The 13230-nt window shown below is 33.0% G+C and overlaps 2 protein-coding genes across 2 annotated transcripts; both read left to right on the top strand.

Moving 5' to 3' along the window:
* The first annotated feature begins 2968 nt into the window (after positions 1-2968).
* Positions 2969-7010, top strand: LOC119637447. Its single transcript, XM_038033466.1, has 2 exons — positions 2969-3389; positions 6628-7010. Exons 1-2 carry the CDS (start codon positions 2969-2971, stop codon positions 7008-7010), a joined length of 804 nt encoding a protein of 267 aa, XP_037889394.1.
* Positions 7011-7986: 976 nt separating this feature from the next.
* Positions 7987-11530, top strand: LOC119637446 (gamma-tubulin complex component 5). Its single transcript, XM_038033465.1, has 8 exons — positions 7987-8108; positions 8163-8591; positions 8654-9639; positions 9693-10419; positions 10475-10612; positions 10682-11125; positions 11191-11425; positions 11487-11530. The coding sequence occupies exons 1-8, from the start codon at positions 8031-8033 to the stop codon at positions 11528-11530; spliced, it is 3081 nt and encodes a 1026-aa protein (XP_037889393.1). The 5' UTR covers positions 7987-8030.
* Positions 11531-13230: the final 1700 nt, after the last annotated feature.

Below are 13230 nucleotides of genomic sequence, written 5' to 3'. Positions count from 1 at the left end.
TGCTCAATAATAAAATAATATAAAAGAAAACGAAATCTTTTAAAATTCCAATACAAAGTCGTTTTCACAACTCTTCTGTCATATCAATTTTTTGAAGGATATTAATGCTACATGCTATGCAATGCTTGTATTGCCTTAAAAATAATTATTTCGAATTTAATATCGTTAATTAAATGTTCTTTATATATAGTGAAAGCTGCTCCATTATACAGTATGGAATAAATTTAGTACCACTCTGATACAGGCAGAAATTATTCTTATTATGCCAGTGTATAAATAAATGCAGTTTAATGAAATATTTAAATTAAATAAACGTAACAGTACATTCTTGTAAAAAACCACTATGAGGGTGAGATTGTACACATAACCTCTTTTTTAATTGCTTTGGTTAATAAAGCACCTTTATTACTACTAATAGCACGATGGCCTGCTATAAAATCTATGAACGTGCAGGTGGTTCAACCTAATCTAAAAGAACGAGATAAAAAACTTGGACGACCAATTATAAGTTTTTCGAAACTATATATAAACTCCCTTTCGCTTTGATCTGCTAGCTGTTATGAGTGCGACTAATATCGTGCTATGATCCGAAGCGATTCTTACTGCACGCTTGTGTAATGGCGTAAATGGTTCGTATGTACAGCTCGACGCATAGCACTAGTTTAGAATTGTCGATGGATTGTGTTTGAATGTAGATCTCTACTAAATCGAAAGTAACTATTAATTAAATAAAACCATTATCTAATAATAATAACACGTTATTCTGCATTGGTACCGAATGATAAATGCCGCTACAACTCCATATCTTGACAGATGGAGTAGATGCGCTGACAGGGCGCTGATAAGGCAAATAGCGTTAGCTTCTATCATGATCCGACCGAACATATAGAGGAGGAAAAGAATCGAACCATTTTGATTGAAAACTAAACTACATACCATACAAACCATTTCTTAAATGCAAATTTAAAAAAAAGGGAAAACCATTATCTAACCTAATAACGCACAAACAGTTGCTGTAAACATTACAATGTCATAAGTCAAGCGTGAGAGACAACTACGAATACCTAGGACGCAAAACTACCAATTACGTTAACGTGATCTCTTTATTCAACTAATTCCCGGTACGTTTTGTTCACAGTTTATTGATTATCACCTACCTTTCAAAAAATTATTAAAATATTGTTGATAATTGTTAACGAAAATTATATATGTTTTGCGTTAAAAGAAATAAATGAAACAAATAATAAAAAATATTTAAGAGTTAGAAAAAGAAAAATTGGAAAAAAACAGAAACGGCTAAGCTCAAAAACTCGAAAAATTAAGTTTCTCTCTCTCTCTCTCTAATTGATTAAGATAATTCATTATTACGTAAATATGAAGTATTATTAAATAGTAATAATAATTTGTTATTTATATCAGTTCTTAATAGCTATTCATACGAAATACATATAAAACAAAAATATTGTTAACATTTATTCATAAAACTTAATGAAAATAAACGTATTTAATGCGAAACCCCTTGCAACCTTGCATTATTTTTTTGCGAGTTAGCGCAGAGTGTTATGTACAGAATCGCGCATCGGACAATCTTCGAATCTGAAGCGTTCTTGATCAGCGTGCCTAGTAAATTCTGTTTAAATTATATCCATCTGCTCCTTAGTCTATTGAAAATGTGAATGCGCGACAAAAAGTCGTATTTGATCAAAATAATTACCTTTACCCGCATTACGTCGCTTTTCGAATACTTTATGCTACCGAATAGCTTGTAATAGCCACTATCGAATAGCCGTATCGAAATTAGTTATCAAACTACAAATACGTGGCGCCAATTTTGTGTATTCAGTAACGCAAACAACAAAATCCATTCATTCATGTATTCATTCATACATGTATGTTTATCTAGAAATTTTCTCTTTCTATTGTTATCGAATTGAATGCAAAAATTAAATAATGAAGAGCCTTGGGTTTGAGAAAGGTTTTCATTACGTTATCACTGAAGTTCGGCGAATATTTTATCTTAGCTACCGAAATTTTTTGATATTTTCGGCCTTATTGCAGTATGAATTGCAGTTAACTCGTCTAGCCTCGTTTTCGATAAGTTGCTTTTCTTGCAGGCTGTATTTCATATTGTACCATCTTGTTGACACGGTTCCCGCGCATGTCAAATGAGGATATTAATCAAAAAGCCTCAATCGACTGCTAGCACTCTTGTTTCATGTTACAAAATGAAAAGCTCTTAACAAGTTGAAGCGTCAAGAAACAAGCATTACTACTTAACCTCAAACGAGTACAATATATCTTTTAGGTCACGGTACAGATTGCCCGCACAGTTAATAACCGCGAAGCTGAATAAAAATAGTATCGCCTTACGAAAAGACCGCATATGCTCTTTAGATATACTTAGTATTGTACTACGCTAAAGAGTAGATCTCTTATATGTGCACTGTTAGCTTACAAATGGCAGTAAGGGATGCTGTCATATATCTTATATTGCAATTATACCTCGGTTGAAAAATTTTATTTGTTCATGAAACAAACATATATGCAAGTAAGTGATACCTAGCAGAGAAGTCTACGTAAATCAAATAGAATTCCTTTCTTGGTCTTCTCATATTGAAAATATCAAAATACTTGTATAGACGATTGGTAAACTATTTTTAGATATTTTATAAGTTAACCAATAAGCATCAAGCAAAAATCCACTTAAAATTATCACAATGTAGACATTGCGTCGCCTGGGAGTAACACAATCCAAATGCTGAATTACAAAAACACAAATTTCAAAAGATCAAATACCGCATTCTCCACTTGAAGACAAATATTTTGGTTTTGAAAATTTTCCTTGAAAAACATCTACTAATGAACACCAAAGGGGCAGTTTGAAATTTTTGTTAAAACGTAACGTACACAATTCGAAATTCTTAGTAAAACTCCAAAAGCTAATTTTTTTATGGGCAAATTAATTAAAATGCTATTCAGTCGTATTGAAAAATTTGAAGCATCTGCACACAATTCACTGATTGGGTCGAAGCAAGTTTTAGTCCGCAATTTACGTACTCCAAAATGTGCCAGATGTCGTAATCATGGAGTTATATCCAGTGTAAAAGGTCATAAAAAATTATGCCATTGGCGTGAATGCACCTGTGCGAATTGTCAACTAGTCGTGGATCGTCAAAGAGTAATGGCTGCTCAAGTTGCATTAAGACGCCAGCAATGTATTAAGGACACTAATGAAGCGTTTAGTGACGATTGCAATCCCGTGTCTTCAATTTCACCAATGAAAGCTTTACAGCGCATTCAACAAGATTTAAATGCACAAAAGAATGTCTATAAACAACGTTTAAGGCGTTTGCAGCAATCGGCTTTATATGCAGCAGCTGTCATGAAAAGTGAGTAAATAATAAGAAATAAAATTGTATTTCACTTGCCACGAAAGCTTTGATTTAGCCCTTGATCGCTAAAAGAAACAGTACAGTTCTTGTGACTGTAATGCAAGCTTAACATCATCCCTTCTTTTTCATAAAAGTTGTAATCGAAAAGCAGCATTTCTCTTATATATCGTACATTGGTATTAAAAAATTTATACATAAACTCATTTACCATTCATGCGTTTAACAAAATTCTTTTTGCATATCTCGATTTCTTTTAATAATCAAACCTCTTTAGTTGTAATTTATATAATGGTGGTTTTTTAAATCGAAAATTATTTCCGAGTTATTCGCATAACTTCACTTTTCAAGTAACCGCAAAGAATGTTGTCAAAAGGTACCAAAAGGATTGATCGCGATGGGCAATTAATCTTTGAATAATTTACAATCAAGATAGGGTCTTTCTATCTTGATCCGCCTTGCAGAAGCCAAAGGTGGCATACATTGAATTTGTCCAATTTCCCCAAAACTGATTAACTGATTATCGTATTCCAATGATGTTCACCATTTTCTGTGTTGATAATAATTATTAAACCATAAGGCCATTAAGTTCGGCAAAGGATGACCTTAAGAAATTTAAGAGATTATTTATCAATAATATGAGGATTGATCGTCCTGTAGAAGCAATAACTTTTTTCCTAATAATGCTAAACGCCTTTTGCAGTAAATCGGATCCCTGACTATAAATGACCTTAATTCTTTACATAATATAATACAATCGACATAATGTAAAACATTTGACGTTAATGCTCACACGCAATTATTATATATAACGGGTTTTATTGAAAAATAATAGGAAAGCATTGCATATGCAAGGAAAGTTAATATGTTTAAGAGTAAACAAAAAGAAAGCAACACGCATAAGACAAATTACTGCAAGAATAAATTTAATACCGAAAGGGAAAAATTATTACACAAAGAGCCCATTTTCAATTCAGGAATTAGACGCACCCACTTACGTGCTTTCTTTAATTTAATTTGACGAGAATAAAAAGAAACAGTTTAAGACCAAGATCATAAGATTCGCAAATCGTAATCATCAACGAAATAAATTTGGGCCTTTCATACTAATCGAAAATTTACAAGCAAGTGTACAGGGATTGCTTTAGTTAATTACGTTAATTAACGTTGAGCACATCGTTATAAATAAGATCACATTTGTTGCCCGCAAAAAAAGGGGCCGGATACATGGTTGGTTGCAAAAGTTATTCATTACTCCTGTATATTTCTTCGCGTTTAACAACCTTTATTACGTTCAATAAATAATACATCGGATAAAGTATTTTCGCTTAAGAATTTCTTAAATGCACTTCTGCTTGCTATGGTTCAGACGCTATTCCATACATAATAAAATCAAACAATATTGAAAACGTATTTGATTTTCTAATCACTTTAAAGGATTTTACATTTAAACTGCGCTCAACTACTACTATTATTATTGTATGCATACATATTTTCTTCCAAGTATTTTGCTTAGTTTTCCTAAAAACTCTGCCCACGGCTGAGACTAACGCGCATTATTTATTAAAGTACATAGAAAGAGACATAATGCTTTTAATGTAACTTTATCCCTTCTCCCTATAAAATTGCTGCCAATATAATGCATCTGACACTTGCGACATCTCTATTGGTATAAAAAGAATATCGTCATATTCTACACTATCTAGCGAATAACGTATAATTTAAAGGGCGTTTGTAACAGCAAACTATTGTTTTTAAAGCGATCGTTATAAACTGATTTTTCAAATAATCGTATCGACATCCGCCATGGTTGTTTATTAGTCTGGATATATATACGTGGGCAATAAAAACTCGTACAATGATTACGAATAAATAGTTTAAAATAAGGACTTGACCATCGACTTGGACCGTTTTCTTAACTTTTTTAATTTTTTTGCCAAAGAGATATGTCATATACCATGACATGCTAAGGTATACCAACCAAGTGAAACGAAGTTTATATATGAAACTTGTTGTAAGGTAATTTTATTTTCCCGTTTTTTCCAACTTATTTTTTTATGAAATTCTCGTTTATAACCAACCTAGCAGATTGCAATAAAAGGAGAAAGGTATCAGTTAAAAATTCTTAATTATGAATGAAAAATTTTTCTTTCAAACTCCACTCGTGCGTTAATGATGAATATTTTTAATTCAATTTATAGAATGGTGTCTAACGTGAATAGAATGGTTTATAATTTTAGTTGTTCTTTTTTTCAATTTATCACAACCTACCATTTAATCATCGCGAGTAACTGTGAACATGTGTTCAAGTTTTTCTTAAAGGAAATTCACACCAAACCTATAAGCGTCAGCGGCAATTCGTGGTTATTACAATAGTTTCGACGCATCCATTACATGCATTACAGAAATTAAACACTTCTGAGCATAGCTCGTGACGAGACAAACACTTGGACTTGGATTGCGTGCAATATAGAATCCAAGAATGAAACGTAATTACCCTCAGGGTATTGAACGATAAAGTCGACTTCTGGTTGAATTATTTTGTCAGCAGATATAGATAAAAGCTTAGAACAAATTTGAAGCAATATATGTGGGTGTCAAGGAGTGTCAGCAAAACTTGATAAAAACAAGAAAACATCATGCATGTAATAAGTAAGTAAATTAAATTCATGTAGGGCTTTAAACGGTCTAACTTTCAACGGTTTTTGTAATCCGATCTTTAAAATGCATGAAATTAGTGAAGGATTTCTATTTCATGTCTTTTCTTTCCTTTTTTTTTTTTTTTTTTTTTTTTTTTTTTTGTACAACAATAACGCAAGAATTTACAAATTTGAAAATATTAATAAGCGATTATTTGTTTTTTTTATTCTAAAGGCGTGAATTGAATTCTTGCAACTGAAAAAGAGGCCTGCACTTAAACAAATAAAAATGTCAGCATGTAATGTCTGAAAGAAAAACCAATACTTCAAATGAACTATCTTTACCACATCTGTTTATTCTTATTATAAGAACACAAAAGAGGATATGAGTCTAAATTACAAAAAAAAAAAAAAAAAAAAAAAAAAAAAAAAATGCCAAGCAGTCTGGTTTGGTGTTCAATATGGATCAAATGTTACTTTTTGTAGATAAACATACACGTTTACCATTCACACATAAATAAACTCAATAATCGAATTTGATTTTCTAAACATTGAAGTGATAAAAATATTGACGTGTTTTTTAATTTTATATTTCGTAGAAAACCAAGAGCATTTCCCGAGCTGGACTACACCAATAGTGGAGCGAATACGTAAAAGACGAGCATTCGCTGACCCAGAGCTAAATCAGGTCAGCGATGCAACTTTGCTTAATGCAGCTGCTATTGCCGATTATATCAGTAACTCAATTACGTCTGCCAATGTTTTAATGAACTCACAAACTTATATGATGCCAAGCCAAATAGCACATACGTGCTATATGTCCTCCACAAAACCAAAAAATATTACGTTGAGGAACGCGAACTTACTTCCAGTGCAAGTGGAAGCAAATGATGCACAACCCCCAACCCAAGATCAAATAAAAACAATCGCTAAAAAACCGAAATTGAGTTTCTCTATCGAGGCGATTATTGGAAACTGTTAAGAAGCGATGTATTTTTTAATTCAAATCTTTAGAATGTGATATATATCAAGTAGAAATATTTTAATATTAAATCTCAAGTAAAAATCTTAAATAAGGATTCGCACGTTTGTACACACACAATGCAATGAAAATAGACAAGTTATTCAAACTTAATATTATTGAATCCGCCTGAGTAGCCGAAGGGGAGGAATCTCGACTAGCAAGTCAAAGGTCGTGGGTTCGAATCTCAAGTGCGGTAGAGTTTTTAATAAAAAGCCGATAGCCTTAGATGCTAGTGCTTTTAAGAGTTTAGTCTTAGAATTTATTTCTCTGGCGAAATTAATAATAATAATAATAATAATAATAATATTATTGAAGCAAGACTGTTAATTATAATTACGTTAAACTATTCGAGGTTATCAACAATTATTAAAATTTTGTTTGGCTTTTATTTCAATATGTAAAACAGTGCCATCTATTTGTGAGGTTCTGTTGCGAACTTTCCATATGTTATATATGAGCTTAAATAGCTGTCAAGATAATAGTTGGTAAATTAAAAGTATAAATAAAGAACTTCACTTCTAGCTTAGCTGTAAAGCAAACAATTATGCGGACTTTAACAGAATACCACTGCTGCTATTTACAGAGCGAACGTAATACTCTATGCTACTTTACAGAAAGAACGAAATACTTTTGCTACTTTACAGAAAGAACTTGCTACTTTACAGAAGGAACATAATACTCTATGCTAATTTGCCCCCTAGCGTATGCTAAAAGTCCCCAAATTTTAAAACCTGTTTATTATTAGTTCATCTTTCTACCGCGCGGTGCACCGTAGTAGTATCAAAAATAACAATTTGATATAAAAATATGTTATTTAGCAACTCTATCAAGCAGCTGCTTTTCTTTTTGTAGACAGATCTCACAACACTGTTAAACTCCACTTAGTAAACACATCAAAAAAAAAAACAACAAATGCATACAAAATAAGTTGTCAGAAATTTTTTCTTTTTTAAACATTAAATAATAAAGGAAACCCAAATGTCTGCTCAGGATCAGAGAACTGAAATCATAATAAAATGTATACCCCAACTCGTTAAAGAATTGACCGGCTTTGATGTAAGTTTGAAAAGACTCGGTTGCAACCAACAACTAACATATTGGCCAATGTAGGATGAAGACGAAAATCTATATCATTGCGAGCAGTTTGCATGGAATATTATCAGATGTCATCGCAATTTAAGTACCAATGGGCATGATGTACGTCGTCGTATTGAAGGATTACAAGAACGTTTCCGTGTGGACAACTATGCTAAATATGCTGATTATTTGGGACGACTTTGCGATGAAATCACATGTCACCCGCTATGCATAGACCATTATGAAATAGATGTTCATTGGTCGTTATTAGACTTTCTTATAACGTTAGCCTATAATCCAACGGTTGCCTTACGACGTAATAAACATAAAATAGATCTCAACTTACCACAACCATATGAAGACACCGGAAAAGCAAGCAATGAATTAATTTATTGGAAAAATATTTTAAAAGAAAATTTTATAACTACCACATCCTATGAAGATAGTAATTCGGAATTGAGCGTAAGTAGAAAAATAAGAGATTAAAGCAAATGAAATAAGTTCAACATGCACTATTTTATCAGGAATGGTCAGATGAAGATGGAAACACGGATAAACGTGAACAAACTGCGGCTTTAGAAGTAAAAGCCAGTGATCACCAAGGTGATAATAGTGTGATTGGTGATAGAATGTTGGGCAACGTTAAACCGCCACAAAAATCAAATCCTTTTATTGAATTTGACGATAACAATGCCAGAACGCAACTGTGGGACACGGTACAGCATTCATGGTGGCTTGCTGGTCGTAATAGTCAGTGTCAAGCCATGTTGGAAAGCAGACATATAGAAGCAAATTTTGCCCAATATTATAATCGATTTCTGAATGAAACCTCTAACAACTTAATACGGTTTCAAACGCCCTCCACAATAACCGAACAACATCTGATGCGGGAATTGTTGTGGATGTTTCACAAGCCTAGCAAGTGTAGTATTTTTGGTTTAGACGAACAACATAATGTAATAAGGCGTCAAAGTTTTACAATACCTAGTGTGACTGGAGAAGGTTTGTCCAAATATTTGGAGAGTCAATTTGTACCCTATATTCGTATGATGGAAACCCTAAGTATTTTTCATAAATCTATTTATGATGGCAGCAATAGATCACCACCTCGCACTGTGGAATGTTATGCAGCCAACTTGCATTTACACTTGAAACCCATATGGGCACAGTTACTGAATTACGAACGACGCTTACTCCAACAACAAGATCTCGAAATTAATACAATTATTAATATGCGGGCGTATTTGAATGACGCTTTTATTCGATTACAGTGCTTATACGATATACACCAACAGGTGATACTCAGCTGGGAACAATATCCACCACATATATGCAGTGCATTGTTACTTGCCGGCTTAACTAAATGTTTTCAAATGGAGAATAACGCAACCAACGCCAACTTGGCAATGTCGTTGCTGTTGGCCTCAATTAAGGTATTCTGTGAAATCATAGATACTTGGTGGTCGGAAGGACGGTTAGATGATTGGCAACAAGAATACATCGTAGAAAGGTAACAATCTCTGCTTATTTAGACTCAGTTTTACTCTTTTTATTCGTATTTAGAATAAGCGACGTGGATCAGTCGGTATGCATGCGTAAATACCGTAAGAATAAACCTAAATTATTTTTTGTGCCATCACAAGTTACAAAAAGTATACTTGAAAATAGCCTATTCTTATTAATGCAAGAACATTCTTTGGAAGCGGGACGTACACTTAATTTGCTTTACGAAATTAATCGCATTGGAAATTTGCGCAATGCTTGCGACGCTGTTGAAGGAAAGTTATATAATACATTTATAAAGGATTTCTTGCAACAGGTCCAAACTATGCAAAATGAAATTAAAATTCAATCGCGGCCATCATCACCAAAACATACCGATGATGAAAGTGAATGTTACAATGATCCCTTCGTCAGCACTTCAGATATTAAAATGAAAAAGAACAGCGTTTTAAGTAATTTAACAACAAATGATGAATTTTTGCTTATGTCGTTTGCTTTAAATAGCAATGAAACAGAAGCATCGAGAGTAATGCCAAATAAAACACCGAATGCTTTGGATATATTTAAACAATTACAAAGATCTTTGTGCAGTTTGCCATTAGAAGAATTACTAATTAAAACTTTAACTCAGATACTAAACCGCCGGATTGAACTTGCAAATTTGTTTGTTATGAAGTTGTATCGAGATGAGTTTATGATCTTAACGCATTTGCAAAACTTACGTAAGGTTTTGCTATTGGAGGCCAGCGATGTTATGTATCAATTTTATAGCAGGCTGTTCAAGCAGGTCAGCACGCCGTTGTAACATTCCTTTACATTTTTTAAGTAACTTTATAACATAGATTGAATCAGGTGTTCCTTGGGCTAATCCATCTCTGTTAACCATGCAATTGGATGATATTGTAAGCACTAGATTTCCAGAAATGTCTTCATTATTTCGTGTAGAGCTCATTTCCATGTTTAACCATCAGACCACTAAGGTCAGTTTTTATTTTCCTTCAAGTTGAAACAGCAAAATTGGATTACTTTGTTTGAATGTTCATTCATAGGTTTCCGAAGCTGTTGATGAACTTATGGTTACGTACAATTTCAGCCGTGAATTGAAGCTTATTATTAACAGCGAAGATATTGAGGCCTATAATAAGGTTTTTCGATTCCTTCTTAAGGTCAAATGGGGCATTACAATATTGGAGAGGCTTTCATTCCCACGTAGTCGGAAACGTCCCATTCCGTACGCGGATTTTAATATGATTGATTTGGTTATGCGTCGTCTAGAACACTTACGTTTCTGGATGATGTATGCCTTGCAGAGTGTACACTTTCATCTAATGACACATGTACTACAATCTATGGGCGATCAATTGGATAAGAAAATCAATCAGTGCCAAAATCTTCAAGACTTGGAAATGGTTCACAAATCATACTTAAGTACTGTTTGTGAACATTGCTTACTGGTCGACAATTTGAATGCCATCAAAGTGGGAGTAGAGCAAGTGAGTGGTAGAGTGAACGCTTTATTATTTTGAAAAATTTATTTAATTATTTGTTCTTTTACAAGCTTCTAAATCTAACTTGCATTTTGAACTTGGAATGGCTGAGCTGCACTCAATGTCTTGAAACCAAAAGCCCATTGTCTATAGATATCCATGATAAATCTCATGATGATAGCAATATTGATGATAATTATGTAGATAACACTCAAATTGACGCCATTGAATTAACCTATATACGGTGTCATCAATATTTAGCGAATAAATTGAATAACGAAGTTTACTTAAAAAGAAAAAGTTTCCGTAAGTATATAAGACACTTTAATTGAATAAATAAATATAAATTTGTGCATTATATTTTTAGTGTCAGGTTTGAGTGCTGCCTTTAATACAAGTTTACCATATTAGCTGGTTCACGATTTTGTCTCAACGTCTTAGAAACCTATTTCAATAATTGAAATCATCTAAAAAATTAATAAAGTTGAAAATACTGTAAAAAAACACGGAAAGCTGTATACACTTCAATATTTCAATTTTTTCCGCCTGTATTGTGATGTTTATGCAACCTGTTATAAATATCAAAATATCGTTTGGGTTTATTTATGTTAAAAACAAAAATATCATCTGAAATTGAACATATCGCAAAACGATCGCAATCTCCTCACTAAGAAGATTTACAAGTTGCTATAAAGAGAACAGGTGCTTTGGCAATGATCAGTTATTCTGTTTTTGATTAGTTTTTATTCACATTTCGCCACTCGGCAGTATATACTGCGGTCATGGCAACGTTCAGTGTGCCACATGTATAGAAATCGTAATTTGAAAAAATATAGAATTCCAGCAATGCTGTTAGTTTAAGGGGACACACCCCCTCGTGTCGTGGAAGGCAAAGAAGTCGGTAAAATAAAATTTAAGAAATATCCTGGTTATGGCTGCATAAAAGTCTTTATCAACTAAGGCTCTCCGCTTCTTAATATTAATTTCCAACAATATGTTAAAATTGCGTAGGGATATACGATAAGTTAGTTTGTTAAATGTTTATTTAATTGTTGTGTTTCAATTTATTGATGATTTCTTACTGCCTACTGATCTTTTGACTATTGCTTATAGGTGAATTTGTATCGTAACGTATCTCTGTCATAACTTCGACCTTGGCTCACTTATTGCATAATGTGCGCTCAATTGATCGCAACGATCAATTATTTTCAGGTCGGATTTATCGGATGCCATTCTTGTCAAGGCATTAAGAGGTTGAAGTTTTTTTTCCTGTCATCAACAATACGTCTGATTGCATATTATTGGATTATTAAGGTTCGCATTTTTTTTTCCCCAATATTGTCGTTGTTTTTATTATAATGTTATAAATATATTATTGTTAACTAGGTGTGATCCTCAATGATCCCCAATATAATATAAAAAAAAAAATCATTTTTATATTCACTTTTGAAGGATAGGGGGGCACACTCATTCTGGCGTTATGTTTGCAACACCCAATATAAAGCACCCTATAAAGCATATATATTCTTGACTGGCATGTAATTCTGAATTGATTAAGTCATGCCTGTCCATATGTGTTGTTACCACTCTTCTGACCGTAAAAATGAATACATCATGCATACATAATTTAAATTTGGTAGAACCATTAGAAATTTTTGCTAGCAGGTTGATATTGCGAATTGTCTGAATTGGTCCCGCAGCGAAGCGTAAACTGAACGCAACTGCGTTTCTCTAAGCAAAAATTTGTAGGTTTTTGCTCATTACTCAAAAATTGTGAAATATCAACACTGAAATCTTTTACATTTGCTTAAAGAAAACTCTATAATATACGTGCAAACCTAGAAAAAATTGACCCTTTAAGACTTTATTCTTAATTTTTCTTAATAATACCATCGATATGGATAACAAATAAAAGGACTTGGAGAGTAGAAGGCGACAAGCTAAGTGTGTTAATGCTAAATTAATTATAGTGCGTGTCGCGACGAGGTGGATTAATTATTCGCAATAGACCGCAAAAAAGACCGCGAGTGAAAGATAAATTTTATCCCATTCACTTTTTTATGAGCATATATAAGCATGGGGCGCTAAAGATTTTAATGACGGTGGGTATG

This window comes from Glossina fuscipes, unplaced genomic scaffold (genome assembly GCF_014805625.2).
Source record: "Glossina fuscipes isolate IAEA_lab_2018 unplaced genomic scaffold, Yale_Gfus_2 59, whole genome shotgun sequence".
Lineage (NCBI taxonomy): Eukaryota > Metazoa > Arthropoda > Insecta > Diptera > Glossinidae > Glossina > Glossina fuscipes.
The sequence above is the reverse complement of the archived record's forward strand: the minus strand, read 5'-3'. Positions and strand labels throughout refer to the sequence as shown.